The sequence below is a fragment of the Cervus canadensis genome, chromosome 25, assembly GCF_019320065.1.
Source record: "Cervus canadensis isolate Bull #8, Minnesota chromosome 25, ASM1932006v1, whole genome shotgun sequence".
NCBI lineage: Eukaryota > Metazoa > Chordata > Mammalia > Artiodactyla > Cervidae > Cervus > Cervus canadensis.
This window is the reverse complement of record NC_057410.1, coordinates 7739131-7752926: the sequence shown is the minus strand read 5'-3', so window position 1 is coordinate 7752926 and position 13796 is coordinate 7739131. Positions and strand designations below refer to the sequence as shown.

General features: G+C 40.5%; 1 protein-coding gene across 2 annotated transcripts in view; it reads right to left on the bottom strand.

Moving 5' to 3' along the window:
* SRGAP1 (SLIT-ROBO Rho GTPase activating protein 1) overlaps nt 1-13796 on the bottom strand; it is a 316119-nt gene that overhangs the window by 169107 nt on the left and 133216 nt on the right. For both annotated transcript variants that reach the window (XM_043447019.1, XM_043447018.1), the window contains exon 2: nt 4417-4612. In XM_043447019.1, the coding sequence (XP_043302954.1) occupies nt 4417-4612 (196 nt within the window). The remainder of the gene's footprint in view (nt 1-4416; nt 4613-13796) is intronic.

The window sequence follows — 13796 nt, the reverse complement described above, 5'->3', positions numbered from 1 at the left end:
ATCTCATTTTACAAGTTAGGAAACCAAGGCTCAGAAATACTGACTCTACTGACCAAGGTCACAGAGCAGAGCTAGTATTCAAGCCAGGTCTGTTTGACTCTTTCTTAAAGCTTGTCTTTGGCTTTTGTCCCCCAAACCTGGTTTGTCCTTTCTGTAGACTTCTTATCTTATCTGCAGTCCCGTAGTCAATAATAAACTTAAGGAAAATCCCAAGCCTCGTACCTTTTTAAGAAAACTAGTGAACCAACCAGGAGAAAGAAAAAGTGGCAGCTGATGCACTCAGGGATCAGACTAAAGTGCATACGCCCATGCATGTTTTCAGTTCACAAGTGATTCCCAAGTACAGAACACACAAGCAGACACTCAAAAATATTTACTGTATAAACCAATGGGCTGTCCTCTTATTTGCAATTACTTTTAAAAAGGGACAGTTTCTATAAATGCAGATCTAGTACTGGCTCCAGTCTCTGTCAAGCACATGTGACATCTGCTCACCCTGGGAACCATCACCAAAATTTATTTCTCTGCTGGACCAACACTACAGGTTAAAGTGGGCCCAAAATAAAAACTAAAAAAGGTATTCCCTATCCAGAATAGTGCTGCATTTTCTTCTGCAAAAGAACCCCTACTCTCTTTTTTTTCTGCAAAAGTTCCTACTTTTTTTTTTCTGATGATGAGAAGAATTTAAAAAGTTTTTTTATTGACATAGAGTTGATGTGCAATATTATGTAAGTTACAGGTATACACTTACAATATTATGTAAGTTACAGTGTAAAGGTGTATATTAGTGATTCACCATTTTAAAAGGTTATACTCCATTTATAGTTACTATAAAATATTGGCTATATTCCATGTTATACAATATATCTTTATAGGTTTTAAAATACATAATACTTCGTACATTTTTATCTCCTATCCTCATGTTGTCCTTCTCCCCACTGGTAACCACTAATTTGTCATCTATGTGTGTGAATCTGCTTCTTCCTTATTATCTTCACTAGTTTGTTGTGTTTTTTAGATTCCATATATAAGTGATATCATACAGTATTTGTCGGCATTTATCATATAGCATCTGTCTGACTTATTTCACTTAGCATAATACCCTCTAAGTCTATCCATGTTGTCACAAATGGAAATACTTCATTCTTTTTTTTATGACCGAGTAGTATCCCATTGTGTGTGTATAACACAGCTGCTTTATCCATTCATGGACATAGGTTGTTTTCATTCCTTGGCAGTTGTAAATAATTGGGATGCATGTATCTTTTCAAATTAGTGTTTTTGTTTTTTTTGGATATATACCCAAGAGCAGAAATGCCAAAGAAGACACACAGATGGCGAACAGTCACATGGAAAGGTGCTCAACAGCATTCAGGGAAATGCAAATCAAAACCGCAATGAAATATATCACCTCACACTTGCCATGATGGCCATCGTCAAGAACACAAATAGCAAATATTTGAATGTGGAGAAGAGGGAACACTCCCACAAGGTCAGCGGGAATATAAATTGGTGTAGCCACTGTGAAAAACAGCATGGTTTTTTTTTTTTTTTTTTTTTTTTTTAAAAAAGCTATCCTACTTTTTATGTAGGATCCAAGGCCACAGAAGGGTATAAAATAAAACTGCAAAGCCAATGGTGAAGACTGATAGGTGCTTTTCTGCAACCTCCTACCATTTGGAGCCCAGGAGCATTTGGGCTTCCTTATTGTCCCGTGTGTGTGTCGGGGTGGGGTGGTGGGGAGTGTGGAAGTGGGTGTGAGTGATTTTCTTTTTTTTAAAAAAATTTTTTGTTAAATAAATAAAATTTAAAAATTTTTTTTCTTGAGGTATAGCCAATTAACAATGTTATGACAGTTTCAAGTGAACAGCAAAGGGACATAGAAATACATGTATCCATTCTCCCTCAAACTCCCCTCCCATCCAGACTGCCACATAAAACTGGGCAGAGTTCCCTCTGCTCTACAATAGGTCCTTACTGGTTATCCAGTTTAAGTATGGCAGTGTGTACATGTCCATCCCAGACTCCCTAACTATCCATTTGCCTCATCCATGTAATGTTCTGCTCTACTATTTCACTGAGACAGCAGTTCTGCTGCCCCTGACTTTGGGCTGGGATGCTGTGCTATAGGATGGTGATGAGCAAGTCCTCATGTCCAGTTCCCTACCTTGCACAGGCCTCCTCTTGTGTCCCACGTGGGATACAATCACCACTCAAGTTTTCAGTTCCCTTTTTCTTTCTGGGCCACTGGAAATTTCCCCTACTTTCCTGTGAGTTCAGTTATAGATTTACAATGATGTCTATTATACTTTTGTCAGCATTTCCAGAGAGTTTTGTAGCAGAAATATTTCTCATATTATCTAGTTGTTTTCCCAGAAATGAAAGACTGGGCTGCCTTTTTAACATCTCCTAAACGATTCTATTTCTACCTGCAGTGTGGCTAGTTCATGCCATCATGGTGAAGGCCTTCTGCCTGGTCTCCCTCCAGACTATGACCACGTCCTCCTCCAGCCCACAATCCTATCTACAGTTTTCATTTCAAGATGCAGGTCATCCTTCAAGATGCTGGTCATTTTAAAGCCTCTACAAAGGCTTCTCAAGCCCGGAGGATAAAGTCCAGACTTCCTGGTGTGGGCTACAGGCCTCTGTGGTCAGGCACAACGTACATGGGGAGTCACGTGGCTCACTACCTCATTCCTCGCTCCCACTGGATTACTTCCTGCCCTGCAAAGCTGCCCTGCCCCCCTTTCCTCTGGCCCCTTATGCACGATGTTCCCTTTGCTTGAATGTCCTGCTCTGGGCCCTTACCTGGCTAACAAGTCCTTCAGGTCTTCACTTATGTATCATTTCTTCCAGGACCTTGCCTGGCCCTTCCCGACTCCAACTCCGCTACAGAATGGATTACCATCTGGTCTCCCTGGTAGCTCGCACTGACATCTTTCAGACCACCTGTATACTCTGTTGGAGTTGTTTGCCGACTTGTCTCCAGGATTTAAATTCTAAAGTAAATCCCATTATCAGAAAAACCTGCATGTATTTTGTTTAAACAAATGAAGTACAACTGACCCCTGAACAACTCGGGTTTGAACTGTGCAAGTCTACTTACACGCAGATTTTTTTCAATAAATGTAATAGCTGTATTTTCATTTTACATCATCTTTAAATTAACTGGGTACAGGGAACAGTTTCTGTTCAACGAGAGATCACAATATGTAGAACTTGGGTCTGAGCCCTGAATCTATCCATAACTGTTCAGCTTCCTGCCTTTGGGCGAGTCATTTCCCAATTTCTTTGTTTTTGAGGCAGAGATAACAGTAAACTGACTTTGGACTGCGCAGGGGGTTGGCAACTTAACCCTTATGGTTGTTCAAGGGTCAACTGTCAATTAATTAAGCTAGATCATCAGCATTTTATCAAAGGCCCTTCTTTTAAGTCAGTCTCTACTGCAAGGACCACAAATAATACTGGGATGGGGTAGGAGAATGTAAATTTAAGCAACCCTCATTGGTTATTTTCATGTAAGATCACTACAAAATTCCTGAGCTCTCTGCATGAAGAATCAGCTATTTAAAATTTGCCTATCCAAATATCTATCTGCCAGTGTTAGAGTGAAGTCAGGAAGAGAAAGAACAAATGTCATACATTAACACATATATGTGGAATCTAGACAAATGGTACAGATGAACTTATTCGCAAAGCAGAATTACAGTCACAGATGTAGGGAACAAACATATGGATACCAAGGGGAAAGAGGGTGTGGGATGGATTGGGAGGTTGGGATTGGCATATATACACTATTGATGCTATGTATAAAACAGATATCTAACAAGAACCTACTGTATAGCACAGGGAACTCTAAGTGCTCTCTGGTGACCTAAAGGGGAAGGAAATCCAAAGAAGAGGGGCTATATGTATATCGGTGGCTGATTCATTTTGCTGTATAGAAAAAACTGTCACAACATTGTAAAGCATTTATACTCCAATTAGAAAAAAATTGACTTGAATCACAAAAACAAACGAAACCAAATATCTACCTGTGTCAGACATCAACTCCTAGTGTGTTTACTGGAAAGAGAAACATGTCAAGAGAATACTATTAGTTTAATATGTAATACACTTATGCTCATAAATTACAAATGCAGAAGGTTTGCTTTTATCTAGGGGGATATATCAATCAACAACGTTTCAGACAAAAAATGGAAAATTCTAAAACCAATAAAGGGCTTCCCTTGTGGCTCAGCTGGTAAAGAATCTACCTGCAATGCGGGAGACCTGGGTTCAATCCCTGGGTTGGGAAGATCCCCTGGAGAAGGGAAAGGCTACCCACTCCAGTATTCTGGCCTAGAGAATTCCATGGACTGTATAGAAGACAGGATATTCTCTTGGAAAGATGAATTTGAGTCAAGTCTCTCTTACTTGTACTGTTGATGATCCTTAGTGCTTCTTGTTTTGGCCATGAATCTTTCTGCTAACTTTTCGAGGTTCCGAGAATAATCTGTCTCAATTTCAGCTTTTTTCCGGAAGAAATCTTGCAGGTCCTGCAGAAGCTGAACTCTCATCTCTGTCTGCTGCTCCAGGCATTTCTGTTGTTCTACCAGTTGAGCTCGAATTTCTAAGGAGAGAAGAAGAGAACCCATTTGATGATTTCATGAAAATAACTGAAGTGTTCTGGTATGTGCAAGATAAAAATACTGAATCCTATCATACATTTAGCTCTGCACCGGACCTTTACGAGGCTGCTGTCTTCAGGCTGGGTCTTTAAATAAAGATATCTGCTTACGAAATTATGGTTGCCAGGGGGGAAAGATCAGGGGAAGGGATAGGGAGTTTGTGATGGACTTGTATACACAGCTATATTTAAAATGGATAAGCAACAAGGACCTACTGTAGAGCGCATGGAACTCTGCTCAATATTATATGGCAGCCAGGATGGGAGGGGAGTTGGAGGATGGATATACGTATATGATTGGTTGAGTCCCTTTGTTGTTTGCCTTAAAATATCACAACACTGTTGATCGGCTAAGTGCTTAGTCGCTCAGCCCTGTCTGACTCTTTGTAACCCTAGGGACTGTGCCTGCCAGGCTCCTCTGTCCATGGGATTTCTCAGGCAAGAATACTGGAGTGGGTTGTCATGCCCTCCTCCAGGGGATCTTCCCAACACTGGGATTGAACTCAGGTCTCCTGCATTGCAGGCGGATTCCTTACAGTCTGAGTCACTGCGGAAGCCCGTTAATCATCTATATCCCAATAAAAAATAAAAAGTTTAAAAAAAAAGATATCTGCTGACCCTTTAAAAGAATGAGCTAAGCCTCAGTAAAGAAAGTAATAGATTAGAAACATGGATTACATTTGCAACACCACAAACATGCATGGAGTCATGAGGGGGAAAAAATTAAAGGCTTTCAGATAACAATTTGTAACATATGACATCTTTGGGTAGCTGAGGACATTGTAGTTTTTTAAACAGCGTTTCACCTCAACTATCTTTTTTGAGTTTAAATGGCAAAGAAGTGAGCACCATTTCTTCCAGAATTCTGAACCTTCTCAACTTTGCCAGCTGGCACATACAAACACTGACATCTGGTAATTTTTATTTAGTGCATAAATTTCTAGTTTGTAAAACACAGAGCTGTAGGGTTTATAGTAATGCCACGCCTAAAAATAATTTCTTTCTATATCCAAATAATCCACTCATTATGGGGTAATCCCTGGATTCTGCTTTATTATTTTGATCACAAGATCAAGACTCTTCACTTGGCTTTTCACATTTTCCACATTGTCCCAACTAACTAAGCTTTACCACATATATAATCCTGAAGAGAATCCTTTGACAAATATTAGGAACACGAACGTTAGTCATTTAGTGATTTAGTAGAAACACAAGAGCAAAAGTGTGTCATACAAAACTATCTGCAAATGACTGTAACAATGAACCATGTGTGTTTTGGAAAAGGAGATACAGTAACTAATAACTACTGACTTGTTTTTGTTCTGAGACTCAGGGCTAACCTCCAAAGACAAGAATATTCATACTGGAAAACTTCTTTATTTCATCTTTCCCAGTGTCAGTGCATATTCCCTAAAAGTGAGGGCTGAATCTAATTCAGTGGATTTAGTAGCAATCAATGTCCAAATAACACCTCCTCAACTGCATCCTATTCTTCAGTAACTGAGCTGACAATGCAAACGCACATACTTGACCATGTGTAATCAGGGTCATTAACAGCAGGGTAATCCAATTCTGAATGAGGAATCAGGAAATTTACTCAACTTAATAATAGCTAATAACAATTGAATCCTTACTGTTCTACACTCTACTGAAGTAGGTACTAATATTATCCTCATTTTGCAAAGAAGAAACTGAGGTTTAATGAGATAACATCCTTCATCTAGAGACTTCAGCTAGTAAGTAGCACCCTCAGGAGCTCTAACCCAGGTCTGTCCATCAAATTAATCTTAATAGAATGCTTCTGCCTGACTTTCACCCATGCAACATGTTTTAAGAGTGTGCCAGGCTGATATCCTGGCAAAGAAGATACAGTAACTATGATCCTATATCCTGGCAAAAAAGATACAGTAACTATGAAACAAGGTCTCAGCTCTCAATTAGGTCATGTCCCAGCAGCCCGGTTTTGGAGGAGTCCTGGGAGAAGATAGGAAAGCATTTCTCAAGTGTCCTCTCTTGGTTTCTCCACTTGGAGATTGGGGGACCCTATTATTCATCTCACAGAAGCGTGGTGAACACCAAAATGAAGACAGATTACAGGTTTTTAACTACTACAAACAGCAGCTGAATTTTAGTCAATCAAAGAAAAGTGTTTTTCAATACAGTATTATAATCACCATGGCTGCTAAACTCCTTCCTCCACAAATACAGACCTAGTTTTATTTCATAAAGAAAAAAAATCAAGGGAGGGGGTATTTCTCATTCAAGAATCCTAGCAAGTCTTTTATGATGAAGTAATTTTAGCTCATCTTGCTGAGCTAGCTCAAAAAAAAAAAATCAATCATCTTAAGCTGTCAACTAGTTCTGTTTTGTTTTTTAAAGCTGTCCTGGTGCCAAAAAAGAAATAAAAGTAGGTGAGAGTACGAATCTCACCAGAAGCACACAAAATTATATGGGCTTCCTTCTTGGATCTCATTCTTAGATTTTTCTCTTGTTTGTTTCCTTCAGGGTTTAGAATCAAGAGTTAGGGAGTTTTGAGAAGGACGATCCTATTTTAAACAGTTAAAATCCCAACCTCATTTTGCAGGGAGTAACTGTTTCTTCACCTTATCTGTCATTTTCTGGTCAATATAGTACACTGGCAACATTTTCAAGAGCAAAAAACTGGAAGGACAGAAACTAGAGAAAAAGTATGTGCCAAAAATTAGAGAAGAAGAACATGACTGATTACTTTTAATTTAGAAAAGTTTGACAAATGAGGAAAAGGTCACAAGGGAAAAAAATCATGATGTAAGTACTAACATAAGAACTCTCCAGTTAGGAATGGAAAACCTTTGGATGCGGCCCATCAGATCAGAGGTGTTAAGCAGCATAATTCGGCAAGTCACCCTCCTGCATATGCGCTGTGCCTCTCTTAACGTGACCTTATCAGATATGGTGCTCACTGATTACAGCACCATATATTAAAGATTTTTAAACCAATGAATAAAACAAATGCTGGTCATATTAATCTTGGTTCACTGCTTAGAACAGATCAAAGAAGCCTGTGGAGCACTGGGCCCTGAAGTGAAGTATTAGTCGCTCAGCCGAGTCTGACTCTCTGCAACCCCATGGACTGTAGCCTGCCAGGCTCCTCTGTCCGTGGAATTCTCCAGGCAAGAACACTGGAGTGGGTAGCCATTCCCTTCTCCAGGGCATCTTTCTGACCCAGGGATCAAACCCCGGCTCTCCTGTGTTGCAGGCAGATTCTTTGCTATCTGAGCTACCAGGGAAGCCCTACACTGTACCAATCCTGTAATGAGACCACAAGTGGCTATTAGCTTTCTTGAATTAGTACTGACTGGATGTTTTCCCCCTCAGGTCCAAGCTTCATGTTAATTTATCATAGTTGACCGAGCTGTTACTGAGCTCCTATTTTGTGTAAGGCAGGGTCCTAGGCACCGAAATTACAAAAACGTGTTTGACGCAGCTTCTCTGGGTAGGGAAGGAAATCCTAAAATGATAGTATCAATATACCATGCTCAGTGCTCATAATAAAGGCATGCAAAGAGGAGCTGACTCAGATGGGAAAAGAGCCTAGAAGATGTCACACCCTGAAGAAGAAGAAGGTTTTCAGACAGACAGCTGTAACTACAGAGAATGGGAGAAAAGGTTTGCAAATCATATACTCAAGAAAGGGCTTTCCTGGTGGCTCAGTGGTAAAGAATCCACCTGCAACGCAGGAGACCACTTGTAATGCAGGAGACCCAAATTTGATCCTTGGGTCAGGAAGACGCCCCTGGAGAAGCAAATGGCAACGCCACTCCAATATTCTTGCCTGGGAAATCCCATGGACAGAAGAGTCTGACGGGCTACAATCCAATGGGTCACAAAGTCACACACTAGTGACTACACCACCACCAAATAGCTAACTTGTATCTAGAATATATAGTAACGCTTAGAACTCAATAATAAAAACAGAAATAATCCAATTTTAAAATGGGCAACAGATCTCAATAGACATTTCCCAAAAGAGGATATACAAATGGCTAACAGCACATGAAAGATGATTCAAAGTCAATCGCCATCAGGAAGATGCAAATCAATGAGATATCACTTCACACTCACTAAGATGGCGATCATCAAAGATTCCACAAGTGCTGGTGGGGGGTTGGAGAAGTTGGAACCCTCACACACTGCTAGTAGAAATGTAAAATTGTACAGCCATTTTGGAACAAATCTGGCAGTTCCTCAAAGTTTGACATAGACTGAGAAAATCTACTCCTACGTATACACCCAAGAGAAAACATATTTCCGCACAAAAATGTATAGACAAATGGCTATGGCAGTGTGACTCATTACAGCTGAAATGTGGAAATAACCTAAATGTCCTTCAATGGAACGGGAACACAAAATGAGGTATGGCTGCAAATTGGGGTGTTATTCATTCATAAACAGGAATGAAGTAAAGATGCATGCTTATACTGAAAATATAAGCTCAGTGAACAAAACTAGTCACTCATGGAAAGTGTGATTACATAAATGTGAAATGTCCAAAAGAGATTAATCCATAGAAACAGAAGGCAGATTCATCGTTGACTAGCGAGCTGGAGGTGCTGGAGGAAATGGGAAGTGATGGCTAAGGGGTGTGGGATTTTTTTTTGGGGGGGGCGGTGATGAAAATGTTGTAAAAGTGACTGTAGTGACAGTTACAAAACACTGAATACACTAAGAAGCATTTGTAAGCTCTACATGGGTATACTGAATGAAATAAGACAGAGCTCAATATAGCTGTTACATTAGAAAAGGTAGACTGCCATATCACAATTCCATGAAATTTTGGTTGAGACATTTCTGAAAATGATGCCAGCGGTAACAAGAAAATGACCCCTGCTGTTTCCACACCCAGGGCTTTTTAGTGGTTTACCAAATTAGACACCATGGGGCAAACACTTCAAAACGGTGTCTTCATCAAATGACCCTTGCTTCAGTATTTTCACTTCATCTCAATCTATCTGTGATCCAGAATGGTATCGAAAAAATTAACCTAACAGAACATTGACAGCTTTATCACCATGACTCCCAGACAGCTGCATAAAACAGTACAAACTCTTTCAGGCAGAAAAATGCCACCTCAGAGGAGTCTCCAAGCAGCCATTATTTAAATCTAGGGCACGACCTACTAAATACTAATAATGGCCATTTTAACAGAGCTAAAATTTACTTTTTTTTTTTTAAATGACTGTTAGTTCATTTCTGTTCTACCAGCACATAACCACAGAATGAATCAACATCAGTAGGCCAATAAGAATAATACACAAAAAGATAATGCTTTCAAACTACTCAATTTGGTAAAAAAAAAAAAAAGTTGAAATAGTTCCTCTCTAAGCTATAAAAATCTGCTGACTAACACTTACCAAATAAAATGGAACTGCCTAGGAAAGGAGGAAACAGAGGCATGTCTTGCTATTGCCCTGATAAAGGGAAGTCCTAACCCTTAAAATAAATTTGTGTGAGACCACAAAGTATGATGCATATTTCATGGAAAGACTGAGGCCAGACTGGGCTGTTTTGCTAATATGTTACCGACTGATTAGGACTAGGACATAAAATTGATAGACTGGGTGTGAAACTTGTGAACATACAGCAAAAAATAAAAACACCGTAACACTTCTAAAGCATCACAAACCAAAAATAAAAAATAAAAAAAATAAAGCATCACAAACCATCTCAATTATTTCATAGCGTTGTTTGGTCAGATCTTCCTTATGATATCAACAATATATATTGTGTGTTGATTTATCAGTACCTTTACCCAAAGGATATAAGGAACTTTCCCAAATGACAGATGAGAACCCCTGGAATGTCTTGAAAGAGAAGAACCCAAGGAGGTTCTAACTGGTTCCTTTAATTTTTCACATAGTCATGTGAATATGTATACAACCTAGCAGCTACTGCTTAGCTGAACACCATGTACAACCTCATGCAATAATGCTGAAAAGACTAAAAAAGCTAGAAATTTGGAGCCAAAGATCCATGTGAACTTTATTTTTGTGTGTGTGTAAACAGACTGAATAAGCAAAGGCCATTTCCTCACTAGAAATCTGAACCCAAGATTTAAGCATCTTTTGCACGCTGCACCATATGGGTTTGTGCTGGTGTTATAGCGTCACTTATTACAAGTCACGTGACATGGGGCAAGCTGCTTCACATCTTGAAAAATAAGAGTTCCACCTCACGAGACTGTGGTGAGACTTAGATGAGATGATGCAAGTGAAAAGCATGCGGCAATCTGCAAATCACTATGAAACAGATGGGGATGTTATTATTACTGGTATCATCAGGCTTTCACGAGAAAAATATTTATTGACTATTATCGTGTGCCAGATTCCCTTCTAGGGGCTCTAACAGACTGGAAAGGCCAAGCCCCATTCTCAGCGAGGCGCCAGCCAAGGCCAGCAGATGGTGAGAGTGAGTGACCTCCAGGGCTTTGAGTCACCAATATCAAGGAGCAATGCAAAGTGTTGGGGGGACGCGTGTGCGCCCCGGCAACCAGGCAAGCACTGAGGAGGTTGGTGGGCCTGAGGCTGACTTGGCAGTGGGCTGGCAGGCACAGCGGGGAAGGGCATCCCAGGCTGAGGGAAGCTGAAGCGCAGGCGCGAAGAGATGCTGGCCAAGTACTTCTCTGTGCTACAGTCTAAGGCTACTTGGGAACAGCCCTAGGCACAGGCCAGGTCAGAAAGGACCACACATGGTAGGCTGAGGAGTAAAATTTTATCTTTTAGGCCACTTTTCCCAACTGGCCTGCCGTTAACAGCCACCAGGCGAGCTTACTAAAAATACCTATGTGATTCTTTTGGTCTGACAGGACCAGGAACAGAGGCTATCCAAGTCCCCAGGCTGAAATCTTATCACTGGGCAACCTTAGGAAACACCAGTGGGGAGGAACTGAACTATTCTGAACAAGGAAAACACACAGTCCGATTTGCATTTCGGAAAATAGCACACATAAATGAATACATGAAACGGAAGGCTAACTATCTGATAAGTATGAAATGTTTTCACACTATTGAAATATTTTCAAACTATTGATGAAGTAGCTTCCTTTGTAAGCTACGTGGGTGTGTGTGCATGTGTGCTCAGGCGCTGAGTTGTGTCCCACTCTTGGCGACCCCATGGACTGTGGCCCGCCAGGCTCCCATGTCCATGGGATTCTCAGGCAAGAATACTGGAGTGGGTTGCCATGCCCTCCTCCAGGGGATCTTCCCAACCCAGGGATTGAATCCGTGTCTCTTACGTCTCCTGCATTGGCAGCTGGGTTCTTTACCACTAGTGCTGCCCGGGAAGCCCGTAATTCTGTATCACTGCAGCCCGCCAGGCTCCTCTGTCAATGAGATTCTCTAGGCAAGAATACTGGAGTGGGTTGCCATGCCCTCTTCCAGAGGATCTTCCTGACCCAGGGTTCGAATAGGGGTCTTTGTTTGAATTATGAATTATCGGACAAAACAAACCACCACCACTGACAAAAACCCTCACAAGAATGAATGGTGTCCACATTTTTCTGTGCCTAAGCTTATTATTTTAATTAGTTATGAATCACCCATTTCCGTCATCTGGTGTGGAAGTAATGAGTATTTCCCTGTCATCTGTTATCAGAGAGGAGAAGCTGATTGCCAGCCACACTGGAGAAAAAGCTTTAGAGCTGTGCTGTCCCAGGCATCCGTGTGTTACACCGAGCCCTTGAAACTTCGTTGTTTCAAACTGAGATGTGTTCCAAGTGTAAAATACACAGAGGATTTCAAAATGCTAGTGTGTGGGGAGAAAAAAGAACATATAAGCATCTTATTAATATTTTTATATTAATGCTAGAATTAAACATTTTAGACATACTGGGTTATAAAAAGATATTAAAATTAATGTCACCTGTTCTTTTTTTTTTAACATGACTGTTAAAGAACATTTAAAATTGGAAATGTAGCTCATCTTTAAGACAATTCTCTAGTGATGAAGTTTCTGATAAGTGGAATCTGAAAAGTTCCATAAGTGGAATCAGAAAAAGTCTTTGAAGAGTTGGCTAACTTGATCGGAAGCTAAGATTTATACACAAGGCAAATATGGGCTAGAATACAGAGTAGAATACAGAGTATCAATCAGGACACTGGTTCCAGTTACAGAAATATGACCTTGGAATAGTAATCATCTCTGTGGAACTTATGTTTCCTCAACTGCAAAACGATCACTAATCATAACTATCATATTCCCCTCCCAAAGGCAATGGAAGGCTTCAATGAGATGAGATATACAAAGACTTCTTCATCATGTCAAACACTGTAATGGCCAACTATCATGTAATGTGGACTGAGAAAAGAAAAAATGTAAGTTCTAGATTTGATGGTGTCAATTACTCACACTAAAGGACTTTCAGAAAAGACTACAGGCAACTGGAGTCAGTAGTGACAGCTTCAGGGGGTGGCCCCACACTGACTTTAAAGGATATGTAACATATGGAAGGCTCTGCAAATTTGGCAGAATGAAAAGTAGTTCCTTAAATAAGTAAACTAAAAATAATAATTCTTGATACCCTGGCCCAGAAGAGTAACGTTCTGAAGAAGGAAGCTTAGGGTGGTTGGACCAAATAGAATCTTTCAGGTTACTGCTTCATGGAAAATATAACTCCCTAAAGTCTATTTCTAGCATCAGGAAAAGACCCTGATGCTAGCAAAGATTGAAGGCAGGTGGAGAAGGGGATGACAGAGGACGAGATGGTTGGGTGGCATCACTGAGTCAGTGGTCATGAGTTTGAGCACGCTCCAGGAGATGGTGAAGGACAGGGAAGCCTGGAGTGCTGCAGGCCACGGGGCTGCCCAGAGCTGAGCACAACGGGACAACTGACCAAGAACAACAAAGTCTTTTTCTACTTCTGACTCATGAAATTACCAACTACTTAAGCAAACAAACAGCACAGACATATAGGAAGCTGGGTTGCTTCCATTCTAAGCTCAAAGCATGGCTTCATCCTAGTGCACCAAGAGATAATGTGCATATCTGGGGGGGAGCAGAGTTATGATGAATCCTTTAGAAATAAAATAAGAAAGTGTCCTCTCAGCACAGTTAATCCTCACTGCATGGATATGAAAGTCAAGTCAGTATC